Genomic DNA, 23,549 nt, shown 5'->3' with positions numbered 1-23,549 from the left:
AAGCAACTTAAGGTCAGTAGAGGTGCTTTTAACATTAAAAGCATTAATTGTGCAATACGAAGTCCAGTCTCTACCTCCGGTTGCTTCTCTCCCCCGCGTCTAGTTGAATGAGCAGTCCCTTTAGGATAACTGCAAGCTCTGTTTTCTTCCTGAGTTCTGATGGTCTCTATCTCCTTCTGTACAATGTTAGAAACTTTTCAGTAACATCAGACAGTGCTTAAAATGAAAGTTTTTTAAGTCCTTTTGCAGCGATTAAAACTACTTACCTGACTGAGATAACTACAATGCCCTTTGAATAAAGGATCAAGCATATCAGTGGGTCTCAGAAACAAATTCACAGGTTGTAAATTTCTTTCCTTATACATCTTGTGCAGAAATGTTCTGCCTTAGTGGCTCATTGTAGGAAGTGATCTGTGTGGATTTTTTTCTGAAGGCTGAGGATTATAGTTGCAAATAAAGAACAAGAAGATTGTATTTGGCAAACACTGATTTATTTATTTTTCATAACTAATATGGACATTTGTTGTGTGCGAATATACTGCCTTTGTATATTTTCAGCTGCGTAGACTAAATTTGCACTTTTTATGAACAAGGACAGCCATATCTTAAATAGGTGTGTTCACTGGTTTTGGCTGACCTTACCTCAGTTAAGTACAGGGAAGGCACAGCAAGATGGGTGCCATTCATTCTAACCCTACAAATGATTCGAACAGCATCTAACATCCAGGGTGGTTGCTGAGGTGGAAAGGGGAGGAAAGCTCAGAGTTCTGGACTTGTTTAGGATGTCCAGCAAATTACTGTGGTGTTAGAAGTTGGACGCAGCTCTCCTGACCATCAGTCTCTTACCTTTTTTCCAACTGATTCTGTGCAAGATGGACTTCTGTGATGTGCTCGGATTCAAGCCTTAGGTTTTCAGTCATCTTTGACAAATCCATATTTCTGTAGATGAATTCAGTATGCTCGTGTGAGCATCAGCTCTTTCATGGAAGTGCAGTGGATCTTCTCAGACTGGCTGAAAAGTGTCTGTGGTGTCTTTCAGCCCAGGCCTTGAATGCCTTTAATTAGAGTTTTGGTTTGTTGCAGAATTAACGGCATTAATGAAGCTCAGTGTTTCCTACTAAATGTATTCCAGCTCTATCATAATTGCTTTGCTAAGTGACCAAAATGAAAGCAATCTGTTTGATGACTTGCAGTTCCTGTCATCATTTCATTGCTAGCCAAACAAATACAGTGCTGTAGTCCCATCACTGCTGAATGCTCAGCTATGCTTAATTTTCAAGTTACTACAAATAAATTATTTGGAAGTATAAATATGTTGTTCCAAATGAATGTTTGTGATATTAAAAGATTTGATCACAGCTGAAATCTCCATACTGACTCAGGGCACAGAATGTTTAAATGTGCTTTTCCCCCCCCCCCCTTTCTTTCTCTTGGGACTGTTGCTTTTTACAGGGGCTACGATGACCCCATCGAGACAGAGATGGTTGAAGAAAGGATCCCTTACCTTCATGGTGGCTACGCAGCACCGCTGGCACAGCCAGAGAGAGGAAGCATGGCTAGTATTGACCGCCTGGGGAAGCGCTCACCCTCTATTGACAGCATTCGTAAAGACCCCAGGTGGAGGGACCCTGACCTCCCTGAAGTCATCGCCATGCTCAGCCACCCTATTGATCCAGTCAAGTCTAACGCCGCGGCTTACTTGCAGCACCTGTGCTATGAGAATGACAAAATCAAAAAGGACGTGAGGCACCTTAAAGGGATACCCATCTTGGTGGGCCTACTCGACCATCCGAAGCCAGAGGTCCATCGTAAGGCCTGTGGGGCTCTCAGAAACATCTCCTACGGGAAGGATAATGAAAACAAGGTGGCTATAAAGAACTGTGATGGCATCCCCGCTTTGATCAGACTTTTGCGAAAAACAAATGACATGGAAGTCAGAGAGCTGATTACAGGTCAGTGTCTGCATTTTCTTTAATAAATTATTCTTTAGAGGAGTCCTTTCGGTTTCACGAGCAAGAATTTCTGGAGACTAGAAGATTGAATTTAGATCACTGGCTGCAGCTGGTTTTTAGGCTGCTCAGTGTTTGTGGTATGAGAAAGCCTAAGGCAAATGTGCCCTTTCGGAGGAAATCAAGATCATCTGTATATGTTGCACACACTGGTTTTCCTGAGTGCTGAGAGATGGATGGATGGTGCTTCTTGGATGTAGCACGCAACTGCATGTGGTTGAGTTACTGAAGCTGAAATGAGTTATAGCAACTCCATTGACAGGTAATTTGTACTGTGCCTGCCCTCAGTGTGTTATAATCATGAGGTAAGATATGCTAATCTAAAACTTTCCTTGTTAATCTCTCATAAAGCGATCCCGCTGCCATGTCCCAACTCCTTTATATTGATAGAACAGTCAGGCTCCTCAGGAGCGCTTCCTACCCTGGTGCCGGGGCGTCTGAGGCTGTACATAAATTGCAGCACTCCTGGAGCTGAGGGTTGGGAAATGCTAAGAATTTAAGGAGCCTGCTGCAAGATGTTCTGGTGGACATGTGGATTGTCCCTTACAATCGGAAAAGGGAGAATTACATTTTGAAGATACTGAGCTCTTGCACACTTTCCAGGGATTTTTCAATCACTTAGAACTCCATTATTCAACCTATTTTTATTTGAACTCAGTCTTGGACATCGTCCAAAAGGAGTAGTAAAGTATATGCCAAGTTTCAAAGTTCAGCCACTAAGTGGAAGAGGGTGGAAAAGTATGTCAGCTCCTAAACTAAGGAGAAAATATATTGTTCTTCAGTCTCTCGTAGCTCATGAGGAGTGAAATGGATTTCCCTAGTTCTTCTCAGAAGCAGCAGGGGAAAAACCAGGGGAGCTGTGGTGGATTTCAGTGTCAGAATAAAAAATTTTTTTTGAAAGTTTTTTGTATGCAAAAATGGGTCCAGGACTGAAACATTTTAGCTACCTTATCAGTGTAGGACTGTCCAAGCAGACCCTATTGCAATGTGATTTAAGTCATTTGAAGTAAACATCATAATTCTATAATCGCCTCAAAAATATGGCAGCTGTCCAGGTTTTTACTGGTAATCAAAGTTCTCTGAGATGAATGGTGGCTTGGGGTGTTCCAACTGTTCTTCCCCCCACCATTATAGCATATTGAGAATACTGGATCTAAATACACAATATAGAAACTAGATTTTTTTTTTTTGCAGTCCTTTTCCAGACAGCTGGTAGAGGAGAGCTCTGTGTAGCGTGTTTTGGTTTTGCCTTGATTGCTGTGTGTGCTTGGTCTCCTAGCATGGAAGCTCTGTAGGTAGTATTTATGTTCCATTTGTTGCACTCATTTAGTATGATGGCTGACTTGATTTTATTTTTTAAATAAAGAGTTTGTTTATCTACTGTTCTAGTTTACTCAAAACTCATTTCTGGAGTGCTGAGAAGGAATAAATTTACTTCTGTAGATTCAAGAAAGGAGAAACCAGTCTGTAATTTACTCTGAAGGAATATCATTATAATGCTAAATGGTAATCAGTCACTTTTGAGATGGCAAAAACAAACTGGATGTTTTCCCTTTTCACTCTAAATGGTGATTGCTTTGATTTCCAGTTGATTAATTAGATTTACAGTTCAAATAAATTTTATTTGGCAATACCTCCTGCTAATTAAATATAGTATTTTTGTTCCACTTCATTTTATGCTATTTAAAGATCTTTATTTCTTTTTACTGAAAAACACCAGGAATACTGAGGGCATTAACCTAAACAGATGTCCAGCAACAGATGATATGCATTTAATCTCCACCTAACTAGGAATGATTTCATTCCACTTCTAAAACGACATCACCAGATCCGGTGTGAGACATTGAAGCATCAGTATAGAAGAGAAGAGTATTCCAACAATGCCTGTGTGGCTGATGCTAGTGTACTTTGCAGCCAGTGTTCAAAGCCACAGCTGATAATGTGGAATTGTTCATTCAGAAATAAGATCCACAGGACAGCAGAGAGAAACTCAAGGAGCCACCTTAAAGGCAAAGAGAGCATTCAGCCAGGGCTGCTACAAAAAGATGGTGTTTTGCAGCCTCAAAAATTCAGGTGACAATTCTGATGTTCCTGTGGTAGAAATCTTGACTTCCTATCAGGGAACTTTTCCCAAGTGATAAACCAAAGATTACCTTTGCCATGAAAGTTTTTCATTTGGTCTAGCGTGAAATCTCTGGGGACTTCTGCAGCCGTGCAAAGAAAAAAATCTTTTTCAGATCAAAATGGAAGAAAAGGCAACTGCATACAGGGGATGCTTGTTTATTTCTTTTAAAAGGCTGCACATTGAGGTTTGGTATGAGGCATTGCATTTCCTGTGCTTTGCTATTTCTGTAATTCAGCACTGGCTGTTTTTTGAAGGCTGGATAGTCGTCATCAGCTGGTTATCCCAGATGTGGATGGCTGATGAAATAATCCTGCTTTCCTAAGAGATTTAAGTAATTTAGATGCCTGTATTCAAGAGTGCTTCCAGTCTTGAAGTTTTGCTTCTCCGGGTGTGGGGCACTGCCTGCCTGCAGGACAGGAGGTACATGGGAGCATTCAAGAAGCCACATTATTTGCAGTTGGGGAGGGTGCCTTCTGGCAGAAGTGTGCATTGTTCTCTCGTTTGTGAGAGTCCTTGGCTGTAGTACAACTCCGGGACCTCTCATTAACTTAGTGATCTGACACAGCAGCCGCAGCTGTCCAGGGCAGGATGAGCCTGGCCAGCCAGCTGGGCCTGGTCAGTGGGTTAATGGAGTGGGGAAAAAAGCTGCAGCAACATGTAGAAAATGCAGAAGTAGTAGATGCAGCTGCATGGAAGCATGAGGAAGGAATTGGATGTGTGATGCCCGCTGCTGAATGCGTGATCATGAATAGTATGTCAGAAGAGTGTTCACTTGACTATTGCCCAGAATATACTTCTTGGAGAACATAAGTTAAATGGAATTTTGGAAGCAGGCTGAGTATACTGATAGAGCACTGCTGCCAGGTTAAGCAAGTCTGTAGCATTTTTTTTTTCCCCCTCCAGATAATGCAGTTTTTAGTGGAATTGAGAACCTCTGGGTTAATGTTACAGCTGTTTCGCCAGCCGGTCTTGATATAACTGCAAATGGCACTAAACTGATGTACATCAGGCTAATACAAATTTGTGAGGCATGTAAAAAATACTTTTAAAACTCAAGATACAATCATAAGGTATCACAGATCTCCCTTTTCTTGCTTTTTGATGTGTGGAGTTACAAAATGGCTCCATCAACTGCACTAAGGGAAGCCTGATTTAACTGTCAGTGTCCATAAGTAAATCACGAGTAGCATCGTGATGAGAAATATTCCACAAAGTTCACTGTTGTATCCCTCTCTAATCTGGGACTATACTGCTGAACTCTCAGTGGATCATTTTCTTGGTAAATGGAGGGAAATGAGGATTAAGCTGATAAGGAATGAAATCTGTTCTGATTGGGAAAGCTGCAAGAGTTTTTTATCTTGAGCAATAAGGTTTTTTGTGGAGCAAATGTTCCTATCAGATATGCACGACCAAAATTCTATTATGTTCTTTAAAAGCAATCAGAAGTTGGTAGCATTAATGAATAATTTTGTTCTTTGTGGGAAAGTTGAAAGTAATTTTGTTGTTTAATGACATTGCACAGATTTTAAGTGGTGCAGAACGTGATTTTCCTACTGCTGTATATTGCCAAACTGATTTTAATTGAAAAATGATTGACCTTCAAAATGCTCTGCGGAGGATGTATTTTGATCTAAAACTATAATAGAATCTTTCTGATTGATCAGCTCACTCAGAATTCACAACTGCTGGCAATTCATGTGTGCTAAGATGCTGTGAGCTGGTCCAGCACCAACTTCTCGATGAAGTACTGTGCTGTCTTGAACTTCCTGATTACATTTTCTATGGGAAGGCTTGTCAGAAGAATGTCCCTTTTCCAAGTGTGTTCTGCAACACAGTAGTTCATACTGAGGTTCTGAGCTTGACCATCATTCAACTCCAAGAAGCCCAGCTCCATTCTTTGGGACTTGGAATGGTGCAAACAAGTCTATATGTGTCCAGTAAATACGTACAGGACCACCATACAACAAGAAGTTCTTGGTGAATGTAATGCTGAGTGCTTTTTTCCCACATGCTGAAAGATTTAGAATGGACCAGAGACGAAGAGTTAAACAGCTTTGTGATCTTATTTTGTGGTGACATTGGATTTTTGCAAGTAAGCAAGCACAGCAGGAAAAGATGTGCCTTGGATTTCGGAAGGTAATAGCATCATTGTGCTTTGGCAGAATTCCTTTAGAGATCTTCTTTACAGAGTTAGCTCTGAGGAGGTGGAGATTTAGAAAATGATGGCTGTGGCCCTAATTGCTTCTAATATGACATAAATTGTATAGCTGTTTATAGCTTGTAGTAATTTTGATATATTTGTATGATAATCAGTACTTCTGAAATAAAAATATGTAACTATTGTCCCTGCTTAACATGCTGAAAGAGTAAGGTAATGATTACAGTTAGAACTATATAAGTACATTGCAAATAGTGCTTATGAATAAAATAGAGTTGATCATGATTGTGATCATCTTCTGAAAAGCAATAGCTCTTTGTCAAGTCCTAAAATTCATTCAACCTCTGGTCAAAAAGGCAAATACTTGTGAAAGCATATGGAAAATTTAGATAACTTCATTTCCCTTCTGCTGCTGTGTTAGCGACTTAATTTCTCTTGAGTGCTATTCGTTTGAATAGATTAAAATTAGAGTTTTAAAAACGGTGTTTCTAGCTTGTTGGATCATTAGTGTGTTATGCTAATAGAGGCAGGTGGTGATTTTTACAAGATGAATGTCAAATTTACAGGGATTTTTTTACTCAGATTTCCTTACACTGCTGAAACCTACAGTCTGATAAGAATTTTTTCACTTTTTTTTTTGGAGTTTATGTGGCTGTCACTGTCTATAGTTCCACCATGTGTTTCGTTTCCTCAAGAGCTGAAAGGATGCTGGGATTTAGATCTCTTTGTTTCATAACTTTGAATAATAAAAATGTATTATTGCTTTTTATTATCTTTATCTCCTATTGTGGACTACTTTCCCCATAAAGTCAAGCTTGAATCTGATTTTTTTTTTTTTCCTCCCTGCCCCTGGAACCACAGGACTCCATCATCACTGTTTATCTTGGGCTATCTTTCTGTGAAGAGCTGCTGTGCGTTTTTCTTCACTGAATGCTGTTCAACAGCCAAATTCCTTTGGTTTTCCCCATGCGTCAAGGAGGACATTATAAATATAAGCGCTTTGACATTTTTTGAGTAATTTGAAGAGCTTTCTGCTGTATATTTTTCTTAAGAAGACACTTTTTATTCTTAGTTTGTTAGTGTTTTCTGTGAAACATTTGAGAGGTGGGTGAGAAACTGAAAAGCTTGCAAACTGTTTTTTGTTTCTTCGGAGGAGATGGAGGAAAGGCATTCTGTTTAATGTCAATCCCTGCTGTCTTGTAGCCACTTGAGGGCAGGGAGATTGACAGTCAAAATGTGTTTGCTTCTGAATGGTTTATTGCATAAATTGTATTCAGTCTTTTATTAAAAATTCAGGGTGAGTATGTACAGGAGATCCTTTTGTTAGGCGCGGGCATCGGTGGGGTTCACTTGTGTGGTGTAGATTGACAGGATTGCGATGCTTCAGTTCTGCAACCCAGTGAAAATACTAAGCCCAGCTGGATTTAGTCTCTTGAAATAACTCCTGGTGAATGAGAACATGGAAGAAAGGGAGTTTGGAGGAGATTATTTTATTTTGCAGATTTGGGTTGAAGGTTGAATCTAGACGCAAATCTTCAAGTCGGAAAACAAGCAAAAGATTTAAGCACTGGAAAACTTTTGGATAGTTCTTTAATATTTAAAGCTCTTGGAAATTTTGTAGGTATTTTTGTCTTTTTAAGTATTTATCTGCCTGATTGTTTTTAAGCACTGAAATTTGCCTTTGTAGTTTCATAACACAGACAACACATTTTGTCAGTCCTCCAGGAACGAGGAAAAGGCAGAATCTCATTTCAGGTGCAGAAGAAACATGTAAGAGCTCCTTCCCGAAATGCATGTACAAAGGGCTGTCAGATTTTAAAACTTAACTTTCCCACATACAGATGACTTTTAATCTTGACACTGTTTCCAGTTGAAATATCTTCAATTTCAAAAGGACAGAAATGCAGGCTCCTTACAAACACCATGTGAGGTTCCTCAGTTTCTCTTCTCCTGCCTTTTTTTTTCTTTTTGAGCTTTGCAAATAGCAAATGCTTCATCCATGTTCCTGTGGAGGAGCCCTGACTTATACTGTATAATTTTCTGGGATTTATCCGTCTAGTTCAGTGCTAGATGTTCTGATTTTGCATCTGAATTTCAGAAGTACTGAGCCAGCAATGCATTTAGGGATCTGATTGTAGTTATTATTTCTACGTCAGCGAGTCTGATATGCTTAAGGAATTGTTGTACAGTGACTAAAGAAAGACTGTCTAGTGAAGTATTTAAAATTAATCTGATAACTTACATGTCAGGTTTTATAGCCTTATTATAAATATTGACTTACATTTGTTTCTTAGACCAATTTGTTACAAAAATTATAGACGGTCTTCCACAACAAGTTGGGACCAATTAGTATTTCCAGCTTAGTTTTGTTTGTTTATTTTTTATTGTCTGTCATGTTTCACAATGACAAAGGGTAATTATTATAAAGGGTACAAAGAGAAAATTAATTTACACTTCACCTATACTGTCTAGTTGGATAGCTTAAAGAAGAGTTATGAAATCTCAGCATATGTACGAATGGCAAGGTTAAAAAAGAAAAAAGTATTTTTGTGTTTTTGTCTTTTTTTTTCAAAGTCTGAAAGTAAAGAAACGTTATGGCATTCACTCTGTTGTCTGCCTCTGAAATTTTGTAGTTTCCAAAGTCTGAACAGATGCCTGGCTTTTGTAAAGCCCACTGGGAATAGGAGACAGCCCAGTGTTAGACTTCCAAGGCTTTGCTAAGCACCAGCCTTTGAGGTTATCATGTAAGTGCCACTCACTGCTCACATGCAGATAAAATTCCTTTTCCCACACGGTGCTTGCCGTGACCCTATATGGGTAATGCTCTGATATTAAAATAGGACATTGGGCGTTTGGTGCTTCCAGCTTGTAGCTGTGAGAGCTCCGGTGCTAGGAGAGTTCCCACGGGGCAGCCGCCTTGTCGCCTCCAGAGGCGGCCGTGGTGCTCTTCTGCCCGCCGGTGCCTTGTGGTGGCTGGCAGGGCTCAGTGAGGCAATGGGGTTATTGAACAAAAGTAACAGATCCAACGTTTTTTTTCCAGGCATTTTTGAAGCTTCAAGGTTTTAAAACTTGAAGTGGTTGAAAGGGACTGAAACAGAAGGTTGCACCTTTGTTTTTCTTTTGTGTTTTGTTTCAAATATGGCTAAGAGGCAAATATCTACAACTTTCCCTGTAACATGCACGAATTCACTTAAAAAAGATTTCCTTTGACTTCTGGGTAATCTTGGTTTTCCATGCAGTCTATCTGAAGTTTGGCGCATCATCACACTTCTCCTTGGAGGTCAAAAATGTGCATTTAGCTCCCTCCAAGTGCAGTTACTGACTGTTCTTAAACCTTACCGGGTTGGGCCTATGCAGAAATTCTCCCTGAAGCAAATGTCCTGTTTTAGTCCAAACTTCATAAGCAGTAACTACCAGGACAGTGTTACAGGTCTGATGGAAAGTTGTATCATGTATCTAAGACCAGGTATTTGTACAGTTGTGAGGTTGTTCTGTTATTTTGATACTTGACATCTGTCTATTTTAGCTCATAAGCGAGGTTAAAATGGAAAGACTGAGAAGAAGGTTTGCAGCTTCTTCAAGGAATCGTATGCTTATAGCACTGTGATTTGAACACAGATATTGTCTGTGACAGCAGAATGTGAAAGTAAATAACAGAGGAGTCTTGTGTGAAATACTGTCTGGTGCAGAGGATAAGCATAAGATCAATAATCCTTCATAAATTCAGCCCTGTTTTTAAGGCTTGCTTAATATACTTGTCTGCTTCACTGGATGAATTTTGCTTTTTGAGGCATAGCTGGGCTTGATAGTGTAACAACATCAACATTTGTATATAGTAGAAATATCCTGTTAATCTCCACATCACGTGTATGTACTCTGTTGTACAACTTAATGACTTCAACATTATCCGTATCTTGATAAAAGTGATTCCGTGTCTTTGGAAATGCTTCCATTGCAACAACTGTGGACTTTTCCCTGAGCTGTCTGTGTAGTCTGGCCTCTCATCAAGTGATCACTTAGTTTTGTGATTTAACCTTCTCATGATTCTGTTTAAGCTAGAGTTAAAAATAGTTGTTATTCTCTTGTTATTTGTTTTATTATCCCTGTTTCTCCTGAAGGCACCCTATGGAACTTGTCTTCCTACGAGCCCCTGAAGATGGTCATCATCAACCACGGCCTGCAGACGCTCACCAACGAGGTGATTATACCCCACTCGGGCTGGGAGAGTGAGCCGAACGAGGACTCGAAGCCTCGCGATGCTGAGTGGACGACTGTCTTCAAGAACACTTCTGGTTGTTTACGGTAAGGCAGAACTGGGAAATATTCCATCTGTTGTTCACCACATCCTGTGTTTAGGATTCTCTTAGAATTCTTTTGATTTAAAATCAAGTATCATATATCTTCTGTTTTTGCAAGGAGCTCCCCATTTCAACGGCCACGATAGCAATGCTGGAGGTACTTAGTGTGCCATAGTTTCTTGTTGTAGAACCTTGTCAATGTAGGTCTGTCCAGTGAGGTCTGTATGAAGAGTAGGTGATTTAGGCAGGTTTTGCAGAGTGGTTCTCTGTAGTGAGGTGTATAATGCAATGGGGAGTGACCCGGTTAAGAGGTTAGCTGCCAAACTGAGTACAGAATAAGCATCTTCCAATGCAACCTGTGCCATAAGTACCACGAATCATGCTTTCATTTATCTACTGTGCTGTGATTAGTGGGATGTTTCTATAAATTTTGAGTATGTTGTTTGCTTCCCCCAATGGTGCAGTTTTTATTTATTTTAAAGGCATGTTTTCAAACAGTTCCCTTCCTGTTCTTGGGCTTCTTGCTATCAAAAGGCATTTTTTGCAGGTGCTAGGAAACTGATTTCATGGAAATATACCTAGCCTGAAACATCCATCCAATTTTAGCCACAGATGCTTTTGTGGAAGTTACTGATATGCTCCTATTTTAAGCTCAAGTGGTTGAGGACCTATGGGAAATCAGTTAAGAACCTAAACTACTGAACATTTCTAATATTACTGGTATTCATTGAAAAGGATTTTTTTATGGTTAGAAATGGTATTTGAATTTGAGGGCACCTCAAGAGTCAGATGATACGTGCTAGAAGCTGGGATCAGGTAAAGTCAGAAAAACCTGAAGAGCCATGTGCCCTAAATACTGACTCTTTCACTTTGCTTGTCTCTGAGATAAAATAGTGGAGATGTCCTGTTAGATTCTTCAGCTTCACGAAGAAGTCAATTAGTTTGAATGAAGCTAATAAATATTTGGCATTGTTCCTTCTGTTGCTCTGAAGTATACTTCTGTCAGACTTCTACTGATTAATGCTTCTTCTGAAGTTGGTTCATTTCTGTTTCTTGGGCTTGTGGTCTCTAAATTGCAGTTAACTATTCCCCTGAGTAACATCACAAATGAAGGACGTAATGAAAACTGTTCTGAAAGGGCCCATTACTGAAATTATTTGCAGTCCCACTGGAGACTAAGGTCCTTTAAGTAGGCTCCAGACATCATAGGTTTTTCCTTACTAGTGTCCCATTTTCTAATGGTGTTCCACAGGAGAAAATTAGTCGTGCTGGGGGATAAAAGGTTTATCTGAATGGATGTGAGATTCTCAAAGAAGTGTAGACAATAAATTGATCATTAGCAGACTAACCTAATCCGCATCATAAATTTTTATTAGTCTGTACAGTGCCCTAATCCACTCAAACTTCTAAATTCCGGGAAACTTTTTAATGAAGAAAGGCATTGGCTTTACAGGACATGAAAATAGCACATACCACTCGGCCATTTTATTTTCCAAAGGCTAATGAAGAGGGATGCAGAGAACAGCAGTACTGAGATATGCTAGTTAGAGAATTCCACTTTTGATAATTCAAGTGTCCTGTTTTTTTTTTAAAAAAAAAAGTCACTTCAAAAGCATCAAGACAGCAGTTAGAGAACAGTGAGACTGCTTCTGTTGTTAAGAGGGAAGATGTCTGTAGTCTCTGCTGTCTTAGTCATAGGGGACTAAGCATGTTGCGGAAAATTCGGAGCTTCATTCAGTCATGTGTGGGGCAAGGTGATTTCGTGCCTGAAAGTGGCTGCTTAGGGTAAATGGAAATGTGTTGGCAGATCATCAGGAAAAGGTAATCTGTAAAAGGTATTTTACTCATGTCTTTGCTATGCTGAGGAGGGAGCAACCCCTTGTGTAGGGAGGGGGAGAGTTGCCTTTTCTGTCTCCTCTCTGTAAGAGAAAGTGAGTTAAAACCAGTCTAGGACAGCAGAGATGCAGAAGTAGGAGAGATACAAGCTGCCCTTAGTGTTGCAAGGTAGGTGATACTACATATCTTTTGCGGAGCATTTCCAAGTCTAGGGTTAAAAAAAACATATCAAAAGTAATTATCATTATTTCTGTTGGAAATATTTTTCTGTTGTTTGTTGAAATCCTCTGCAGCTCATCCTTAAAAGCACCCTTCAGGTAAGACAGTTAACGCCAGTAGAGAAGAAATGTTTGCAGCCATCTGTCTAACAGACATCAGTGTTTAAAAAAATCCTTTGCCTACTCTTCTCTTTTTCACACAGTAGCAGGTCCCAGAAATTCAATTTTCCATGAATGGAGCTTACTGCAAACTACAAACTGTGTACTAATTTGATATTTAATTGGGAGGTTAGTCCTCTTGATGCTGTGCCAGCCTCCTTTGTCCCCTTTGGAATCAATCCAAAAATGTGTGCTATGTTGTCTTCAAAGATGCTGTCAGTTCTTTTGGAACTTCTGAGTTTTCAGATGTCTTTGCAGTTTGGATATCCAAGCACAAGACAGGCGTTACACATGCAGGACTGCTTTCATTTCAGTATCTTGTTTGCAGTAACTATAATGAAGTTTGTCAACAAATGTGGGCGAGTTGATTTCAAACTCATTGACTCTCAGCATGAACTGCTGCTTTTTTTTTTTTTTACACTGCTTTCTGATCTTTACTTTGTTCTTCATCTAGGTCTCTTCTTTGATAATATGGAGTCTTGGAAACACTTATTTCAAAACAATTGAAAACAAGGATTTTTTTCCAAGAAAAAATTAATTTGTCCTTGCTTCTTCATAGAATCTTGATCTATCCCATTTTCCTTTCCAGTCCTAGTTTGTCTACAATACCTTGATGAATGGATCTGCAAAGCACATAATCACTTTACTTCTTAAAATGGTCATGTGTCTTGTGATAGATGATACGTTGCATGTAATTTTATAAAATAAAGATATTTTTATATTCTTCTGAAGCTGTTGAGAGAAATAGGTAGGTAGGAAATTTGGAAGGGAGCAATAAAGAAAAAACAAACTTAAAAAAAAAAACACCCCACAGATTAATTTATTGAAATCAAGTGGAGTTTTGGTTTTAGAAAAGTAGGACTTGAGGAGAAGAAGTAAGGAAGATATTTGATAGAAAAATCATCAAGTATTCACAGGTTTTCCTTTATCTTACTTGGAATACAAGTTTCGTGTCTTTGTATTTTATTCTTTTAGGTATGCAGAGAATGTCTTTTCAGTTACTGTCTTTTTGTCTTTAAGCCCCTAAGTCCCTATTGGGGTTTGCAATCCAGAAGCATTCACTTTTTAATTGTACTCTCCACCAGTTTAATATGATGATTTGGTGCATTTTTAACAAGGTCATTTTGTGATCCTTCCTAGAACTCTCCCCAAGACATAAAGGTGCTTTAGGAGGAGAGAATGAGGTGAATTGCTTGTGAGAGTGCTGGGGGTGAGGCTAACTCACTTCCATCCAGTTCTGGTTTCTTCCAGGGTACTTCTCCCTGCTTCAGTGTGGGAGTGCTGCTCTGTGGGTCAGAGAGCACTGCTGCAGTCACATCACCATTTTTGTTTTCTGTGTAGATATCCACCATGATTCTCAGTTTTCCAGAACCAGCAAGGATTAATGGTTTAAAAATTAAATTCATTCTGAGCTTAATTGCTGTTTTCTGCCTAATTACTTTTAATTCTCTCTTGGATTTTTTCACTTTTTAGAGGACAGAGTAGAACTCGGTTTCTAAATTGCCAACTTTTTAGCCTGATTCCTGTTCTAAACTGACCTGCTGTCAAAAAATGTTAGATGAATTTATTTGCATAGTAAACAGATGCAAAGTGCCCCTTTTTTCCAGGGTACCATCTGTACTTGCAGCATTTCTTGACAATTCTCCAAGTACACAGAAATTCACATTCACAAATAGCTTCAAGGTTCAGAGACCTGGCCGTGGGTGTACAAACATAAACAAACTGCACCCACTTGACTTCTGCTAAAAACATGCATCCTTCAGATCGAAATTGCACATAACAGCTTGCCCAACATCAGCTCCTGAGAAGAGAAGGGATGACCTGGTGGCTAAAGCTGTGACAAGGGACTTGAGAAGCATGAATTTAATTGCTGTTCTGCTACTGTTCTGACATAACTTCAGGCAAGATTAATTGTATAAATCTTTCTGTGGTTAATTTTTAATAGCCCTGCTTTCTTTTGATTTGGGTGAGATTTGGATTCCTGAGTGCCTGAGTGGATCTGGAATTCAGTCTTTCATCTTCACTTTTCCTGTCTTGACATTTGCACCTCTGTCTTACCTTCCCATGAAGATGGTAAATGCCAGTAGTTCAAGTATTGTGCAGTGGTTGGTCCAAGCGACAAGAACTGGGAATAGACACCTCCTGGAGGTATAAATTAAGAGTGCTGTCCTGTAAAATCAAAACCTGAGAATTATGGTAAGTGTGACGCAACGTTTGATGACATGAGATAAGGACTCAGTAGATTCAGAGCCAAAACAAATATATTTTTCTAGTGTGGAAAATGATGTATAAGTGTGTGCAGGCTCCTGTTACTTTTATTTTACTTCAGAGGAAATTGGACCACAGAAGCTTGATAGTAAATCATTAATAAGTAGGATGTGCCAAATAGAGTTTTTATATGAGCATGTTTTAAACCTTTTTCTGAAGAGGACAGAGAGCATCAGTGTACGTGCACATACATCTTGTCCTGCAGATATAATTTACTGTGCTTCTGTCATATGTAAGTAACACTGCTTAATGGTAATGGGCTCGTTCCTCAAGCTGCAATTTCTGTATATACTTGCAAATAGATATGTGCACACACCTCCAATACACACTGGAGCATGTGCGTCTACTTGTAAGACACGCAGAGGTAATTAGGATTTGTCAAACCAAGTCTGTGGTCTTGTTTTAAGAGAAGAGTTCTCCCTTTGTACCTGGGAGAGGACTGAATAGCTCTTGGTGACAGTGGTGTTCCCATTTCTTTCTTCCCATCTCTACTCCTGCAGTCCCTCTTGGATTTTTTTTTGGAAAATTCACAGGGACTGCGAACAGAAAGTGGGCTTGGACTTTGGCTGCTTGTGTTTCTGTGTTGCTTGATATTTACTAGTAGATGTCTAAGAGGACGAATGCTTTACGTAGAAGCTTATTATTTTTTATTAGTATTATTTATTTTTTCAAAACTGTTATCTTAGTTGGGTGGGGAATGAGAATCCCCTTATATTGCATTCTGTTCTCCTTAAAGTCACCATGCCTCCAGTCAGAGCAATCTGTGGGATCTAGTAGTGCTGCTGGAGCACGGGCCAGTGCTAAGGCCCTTGTGTTTCTGGTGCTGTTTGCAGCCAGGATGCAGGAGGCCTTCAAGGCTTGGGGCTTGCTTCCCCTCATTGTCTCAGTCAGGGTTCCTCATGCCTCTGCATGCTGAATTTGAGGCAAGAAAGGCCATGTCAAAAGCAGATGGTTATGCCCTTCTTTCTTCTTAATGATTAATGTATAGCTTTCCTCTGAAGAAAAGTGCCTGGGAATTAGAGCTTTTGAAGTGAATTACCTTCAAGTTCTATCCACATTTAAATCCTGCTGCTGTGATGCAGGATATGGTGACAGTCACATAATATTTGTCCTACCTGCACTCGCATCTGCTTGAGGTAGCTGTGATCTGCGAGTGACTGAAGAAAGGAGGCACCTAAGCGCAAATCCTCGGCCTGGAAGCACGGCCTGGTTACAAGTAGGGCACAGGAGGTGAAGCTCAGGTGATGCTACCGCAGTGCCACTGGCTGAGCTGCCCTCCCTGTCAGGGGAACTTTGGTGACTGCAGCAAGGCAGGACTGAGAGGGTACTAAATGGGAGTGTTCAAGTGCTGGCTTTTAGTTTTATCTTTGGGACAGTAGCAAATTGGTAATCGAGCTTACCTAGTCCAGCATTTTTACGGAGCCCTGTCACGCTGCACAAAGGGTCTTCTTGGAGCAGCTGTGTTTCCTCCCCACCCTAGAAAAGATAGTTTGACAAAATCATTTGGTTTACTTTTCCTCTTAATTAGTGTGCCTGCCTATCGTAGTTCAAGTAATCCTTTTCTATGCTGTTGTACAGCAGTCATTTAACCAAGAAGGTCTGAACAGGACTTGGTACAGAGCTCACCAGGAGGAGATGAGGGCAGATGCTGCCTCGTCTCTGTCCGCCCACCTGCCGTGCCTGGGGCTGTTGCACTGGTATCTTCTTCACGTGTGGGTACAGCCTTTGGAAGGCTGTTCCTCCAGAAGCCAGAGCTAACGATACTGTGTTTTGCTGTGTCATAGGTACTTTTGAACTGGACGTTTAGCAAAAGAATAGTTTTAGAAAGATAAAAATGGAGCAAAAATTTGCCTGTGAGTCTTGATTTTGCAGCACAGAAGAGGGAGAAGCTTATCTGCCCAACCCAGGCTGGAAAAAAACAACTCAAATTAAAAACCCACACCTCTCAATACAGAGGAGTGAGTGAAGGCAGTTTCTTAATTAGCTTACTGAAACTGTGCAGGATCACAGCATATGGCTGTCCTGGGGCTTATATGATGAGCAGAGCGTTTAATTCGTGCTAGTAAGGAGCCGTTAGGGTTCTTCCTGACAGTTCCTGATGTTTAGCTTGTAATATAAATAAATTATGCATAGATTTTAGCAGCAGAGACATAACCTAGTTACAAGCAACCTTAATGCTTTACAATCAAATCTGAAGTATAATTGTAAAGTTGTGCACTTGCTTATTGCCTTCTGTCATTCCTTAGGAAAAAATGTAGGTCCCTTCCACCTGGGCTATCAATGAAGGCAATTGACAAAAATGTCTGTTGCTGTGGTAGGATGAAGAGTGAGATCAAAACAAAGCGTGCTGCGTGTAATGGACATAGTTTGCTTTGGAAGGCATGTGAGCTGTGATCCTCTATTAGATAACTACTACCTTATTTTTGTATTTTTGAGATTCTTTTCACATTGCTGTGAGAATATGTGATAAAGCAGGCAAAGCCTCTCAGCCTTTCCTCCAAGCAAAGACTGAAATTATTTGAAAGCCAAGTAGCTGCTGGGTATTGTGGAATTCTTGTCTATTGCGTTTCTGCATGGCTTTGTGTTATAGGAGAGCAAACTAAGGCCCTCCAAGTAGGTCATGCAGGAGGTAACCAGTCAGCATTTTACTAAAAAGGCATTACATGGTATTTTGGATGTAGAAAGCCACAAATAACAAAGGATGGAATTCACGTCTGTATCTTGTTAAACTTTGCTGCTGGCTGTTGAGCCCTGGCTTATTGCAGGGGGATCTTAGAAACAATCCTGATGTGATCCTGAGATGTGCCAGCATGCCTTACAGATGCACTGCTCCACAGAAGTGTTTTCCTGGAGCACAGGCTAAACTCGTGAAGACCGTTTTCAGGGGTGGCTTATATTATGTCCTCTTGTAGGCATTTGGACCATTAAACAAAACCAATCCCTTTATTTAAGTATCTGGAAGGGGCTTAGATGCAAGGCAGTCAGAGCTGCTCTGCTTCTTTCTTGGGTCTGGCCGGTAAGTGGATACTTAAATGGAGCAGGAATCTCCAGTGAGATCACCTGCCCGGATCTGATGCACCTTTTCTCAGCTGAACAGCTGCTCTCTACCAAGCATCACCATCAGCAGAGCTCCCCTTTCTTTTCTGCTCATTTCATGTGGACTTTGGCTTTGCTTGACTTTTCATCTGCTTTGCTTGATTTCTGATTCAGCTGCCTGCTGCCAAACTCTGTTGTGTTGTATAGGTCTCTTTTACCAGTGTGGCCTGGATCAGGCTATCTTCATGTCACAGGCAGCTTTTTGCTTTTTCTCTCTTATTTTCAGAACAATGAACTTAATAGCAATAAAACTTTTTGGTATTTCATGTGAACTCAAGTATGGAATTCATTGAATTTCTGCATGAAATGATGGAATGATTTTAAACTGCTCTATATTCGTCCTTCGGGACATTCAGTACCTAGAAATGCACTAGGAAATAGAGTATGTGTGCTGCAGCTGTTACTTATCGATCTCCTTCGGCTGACATCCAAATAAAAATTTCTTAATAATGAAGCAAAGCATGAGTGCAGAAGAGTGCTTTTATAGCAAGGGTTTTGACTGTCAGAGTAGGTGGGATATTAACAGCTAAAATATTTAAATTAAACTTGGGTAAACCGTACAGTATCTTATCAGATGAAGTAGAAAACTCAGTGCCTGGTCAGGGAAGCCGAAGTGGTAGTGGTAGTCGAGGTTTACCAAGGTGTGTGTGCTGTCTGCCAGCTCAGCTCCATGGTGAAGTGCCTCCCATTAAACCTGCCAGGAAACCCCAGTGCTTTGGAGCTCTCTTGCTTTCAATGATCACAGGGGTTCGCCTTCTTTACCTTCTTCACCAGTGCTGAGATGGTCTATATAGGAGCCAATGTTCGTTCTTGGCTTGGCAATACAAAAATCACTATTGGAAGGTTGTGAAAAAGTAGTGAAACGTATTTGGACCCTGTGGTATGCACAAAGAGGCTGTTGAAAAGAGCTTTTCACTGAACCAGCTTCAGCTTATCCGTGCTTCTTCCAGAGAGAGCTGAAAATCTTACTAGAAACGTATCTAAAAAAATTCCATTTCAGCTGTTTATATTAAAAAAAAAAAAAAAAAAAAAAGACAGTCCCCATAGTCCCCAGCCTATTGCCTTTGTCCCCAGCTGGGTCTCTAAATAAAGTGCTTTTTACGTCCAGAGAACCGAAGTGGGATGGTAATGCTCTAACCTCTGGCTTTCGGCTTTATCTGCAGCACGGTAGGATAACAGCTGATGGCCCTTTCTAGCCAGGTGGCAGACATAGCAATAGTCTGGGAAATAGAAGTTTAAGTGTTCAAAGAAATAATGTCTCCCTGGTGCTTATATTTTCAAGTTTCTCTGTGTTTAAAAAAACAAACAAATCAGAACACACGCAAAACCAAAAACACAAGCTCTCAGCTTTTGCATTGTTAGAGAAAGCACAGTGGGGGCATTGCTACATGATTTGCATTGAAATCTTGCAAATTAAGTGCCATGCATTTAATTACTTTTAAATCTTCTCTCTTGAGGATAATTTTGGTGTGTAGCGTTGACCGTAGTAACGGCTCACCTATCCTAGAGGTGATGCATGCTGCCTGTTCTGTGAATGTAAATGTTACATTCAGACTTGCATGTCATTAAGAAGACTATTTGGTGCTAATGATAACTTTATCTAAAGTATGAACAGATTTCTCACACGCTCCCCACCATTTTCTGAAATCTTTAATGCCAACAGACTGGATTCCTAGTCTGAAGTGTTTCCATGCTGGTAGGTATTTGCTTTTATTTAACGTTTACTTAGCCCTCTGTTTTGTTTTCCCAGGGAAAGCATATATTTAAACATCCTTGCAAATCTTCTTTCACTAGTCCTGCCTACAGGCTGGACTGCAAGAATTCGAGGAAGAATCCAGGGTACTCTGCCCAGCTAAAGGCTGCGGTTTTCAAATCTTTGGATGAGATGTGTGCCTTGCTGCTTCACATAAAATCACTCATAGAGTTGGTTTCCATCCTACATATTGACTAATACAGACAGTAATTTCATTTCTTGCTCCTGGAATTGCTTTTTTTGAGTGTATTGTATATATTTGTGGCAAACACACTAGGCAGCTTTCTGTTACCCTTTGCAATACGATGTGAGAAAGATACTCTTCTTGTTTTTAAAGTATATTTTTCATGTAATGGACCCTTGGAAAAGTATTCAGAAGTGGGTGTTAGGGAAAGCAGGGGAGGCCTCTCCTGGGGACAAAGAGAAGCAGACTGTATGGTACACCAGAGGTGAATGTTCCACCCAAGACTATGAGGGGATTCATTAATTTTGAAGGCTAAAAGAGACCATCAGGCAATCTAGTCTGAGTTCTTTTTTTTTTTTTTTTTTTGCCTAGGTGCCTGCTTTTCCAGGTGCCTCCTTTGTCGAGTACGCTTTGTTTTTAGCTGTTTATTTGCAGGAGCTGATGGTGTCCTTTTTAACGAGCAGCCTGCAGAACATCACAGGCCTTCCAGCACTAGCTCTTGCCCAGGTTATCGCTTCTGCCTGCGCACTGCAGTCCCTCCTGAATGCCCAAGGTGTGAATTTGACCGATGATGACCAGGTGATCATCAAGGAGGCAGACTGTAGTATTAACACCCCGAGGCAGAAATGCAAACTGGCGTTTTTCTGGGTTGCAGGACCCGTTGGCCATTTTGCTGAGTTCAGCAGGGGCTCGTAGCCTCAGCTTAACCAGCTTTCCAAGGTTGTTCCAGATGATGGACTCCAACCCCGGGAGCTCTTCTCCAGGGACTGCCAGATGACAGCTCACTCAAAGCCCACCTTTCCTTGGTGCTTACAGATGTTTGGTGTACTTGTGCATGTATCTGAAATGCAAGTATTCCCTTGGGAACGGGGAGCTCTTTGCTGCCTGGTGCAGTGTCAGAGCAGCAGAAAGAGCACGTTTTGCCAGGCAGGACCAATCTCCCTAGACGTAGTCTCTCTGAGATCTGTGTTGCCCAGACTTCTCTGTGTGAAGGATGTGGGCTGAGCTCTCCGGTATGTCTGGGTTATGGTTACAGACAAGGAAATGGGTTTTGTTGTTCCATGTTAGGTAAATCCCATGGGCTGCAGGAATCTTGTCACCCAAGGAGGACTAGCAAAATCCCAGGAGCGTCAGGTGTTTGTAGAGCTGATGTTTCTGCACGAGATGCTCACACGGATGTTTTCCAGTGTATTAGTTGCAACATTAAAACTGCTAAGTTTGATGCCTGGGTAGCTTATACACAGTATTAATTAGCTATTAATTTGATCCTGCAGAATTTTCATGCTCATTTATGTCTGATATACGTGGGAATCTTTTCTTGAGGCATTAATTTTCATTAAGTTCTTCTATAGTTGAAGATACAGCAAGAAGGTGAGGTTAGCAAGCCACACTTATTGATGCACTTTATAATATCTCTTTCAATTACGATCTTATCCATGTCTACCTTAATATTAATCCTATAACAGATCAAGAAGTAAGACAGCAGGATAAAAAAATCCTGTGATGCAGTCAATAACCGAAGCCATAAAACAAACGTTGTTAAATGTGTGGGAGCACAAATGAAAAAAAGAATCTCTTGTGTATCGGCCTTGAGGGCAAGAAAGATGTTAAGGAATATTTTTTGCAAGATTTGATTTATTTATTTCTTGAAATTTGAGAGTGTTTCTCATGTATTTTAGTTTGCTATTTCTAAGACTTAACGAGTGAATAAGAAATGTGATACACAGCTCGACATGGACCATTTTTAGTGCGTTTCTGCCACCCTCAAGCTTAGTAGGTAATGTTTCACTTCTAATAAATGTACTTGGAGGTGGAGCATCTGTCGTTTATTATCATAATACCTGAAAGGTATCTCAGAATTCTAATTCAAATTTCATTTTCATAAAAACTTTACATTAAAGTTCACGTTTGGGCTTTAGATATTAAAGGATTAGTACAACAGAAGATGAGAACACAGCATGTAGAATTCTCTTCCATATATCCTGTGGAATTATATGTTAATATCCACTTTACATGTCCTGTATCAGCCATTGTTAGAGGCGAGACTGCGTTAGGTTTTAGGGAAAGGACTCGTTTATCTGTGTATTTCATCTGTGATCTTAACTGCAAGTTAATGTGCTGTTAGAGCAACCAGCTCACAGTTAAGTGTCTTCAGATTTTGAGAGGTCTCTGAGAAAATGTTTTTTTCTAGTTAAGCAATTAACATACAAGCTTGCCTGGGTGATGGGGGGATGGACCATGGTTGGCTTGTTTATGACTTTGAGATTGGCAGTCCCTATAATTAGGTAAAAAGAAAAATTGGCTGCATTATCCTGATAGCAGAAGTTAATCGCTGTGTCCTGAGCTTTTGAGAGCGAACCTTACACAGATCTGAGAACTCAAAGACCCTGAAAGCTGTAGTGTTGACTGTGGTGTTGTCAAAATTTGTGCATTTCAACTTTGAGAAAACTTGTGTGTAGGCTTACCGGTGAACACTATTGAGAATTGTTTTGTCAGTTCATTCCCCCCAAAAACATGGCAGGTTCATAGTTAAATAATCTATAGCTTTTTGAATATCTATTTTTAATTTTTTTCATGAAATCAAAATGCATTTTGCAATTTCTGTGGCCTGGAGCATACTGCTGCTGAGTGGTCTTCAGCTTCAGAAAAAGTAACTTTATATAAATATATATATAATACATATGTAAACTGTAATAACTGTGCCTGACTATGCATTTGACTTGTAATTTTGCCTCCACGTGTAATTTCTTTTAAAAAGGTGAAAGTATTTTTCAGATGAAAAGTTCTGGCTTTGAAAATAAATTTTTAGATTGGGTATTGTTTGCTATGAGAACTGTCCAGTTCAAGGTACATTGCTGAACTTACTAGCAATGCAGAAAAATGTGTGTAGGCACCTCAGCAACTGCATTTCCCTTTTCGTTCAGATTAGGGTCATTGCGGATGCCCGCATTTTACTGAGGTATAATAGTTTGTCAGGCTTCTTTGCCTCCAAATTGTTGATCTGAGATAATGAGTTCTTAATAATTGTAGTATAAATCAACACACCTTCAACCTTGCGGTGAAGGTTAGAGGGCTAAATTTTCTTTTAAATCTCTTCTATTAGGAACGTAAGTTCAGATGGAGCAGAAGCACGCAGAAGACTAAGAGAGTGTGACGGCTTGGTGGATGCCCTCCTTCATGCCCTACAATCTGCAGTTGGCAAGAAGGATACGGACAATAAGGTGAACTTTAGTATCAGAACTTGAATGGATGTTTCCATTAATTTAAGCTGAAGTGCTGCACTGGGGTCTGACTTCTATTTGCTAGTATCAGAACATGATTATGCTTGCCTCAGAAAATATAGTAATTACCTTCCTTTCATCTCTGTCATGGTATCGATGGTTCTGCTGATGGGCTATCAGCACAATGCTGCTGTGTTGCCTTGTCTGGCTGTTGAGGTGAGCAA

The 23,549-nt window shown here is 40.2% G+C and overlaps 1 protein-coding gene across 21 annotated transcripts in view; it reads left to right on the top strand.

Moving 5' to 3' along the window:
* The window catches only part of ARVCF (ARVCF delta catenin family member), a 267,046-nt gene that overhangs the window by 195,201 nt on the left and 48,296 nt on the right, over positions 1-23,549 (top strand). For all 21 annotated transcript variants that reach the window (XM_040576712.1, XM_040576691.1, XM_040576695.1 and 18 more), the window contains 3 exons: positions 1,453-1,952; positions 10,411-10,594; positions 23,208-23,325. In XM_040576712.1, the coding sequence (XP_040432646.1) occupies positions 1,453-1,952; positions 10,411-10,594; positions 23,208-23,325 (802 nt within the window). The remainder of the gene's footprint in view (positions 1-1,452; positions 1,953-10,410; positions 10,595-23,207; positions 23,326-23,549) is intronic.

This window comes from Cygnus olor, chromosome 17 (assembly GCF_009769625.2).
Source record: "Cygnus olor isolate bCygOlo1 chromosome 17, bCygOlo1.pri.v2, whole genome shotgun sequence".
NCBI lineage: Eukaryota > Metazoa > Chordata > Aves > Anseriformes > Anatidae > Cygnus > Cygnus olor.
Note: the sequence above shows the minus strand (reverse complement) of the source record. Positions and strands in the feature narration are given on the sequence as shown.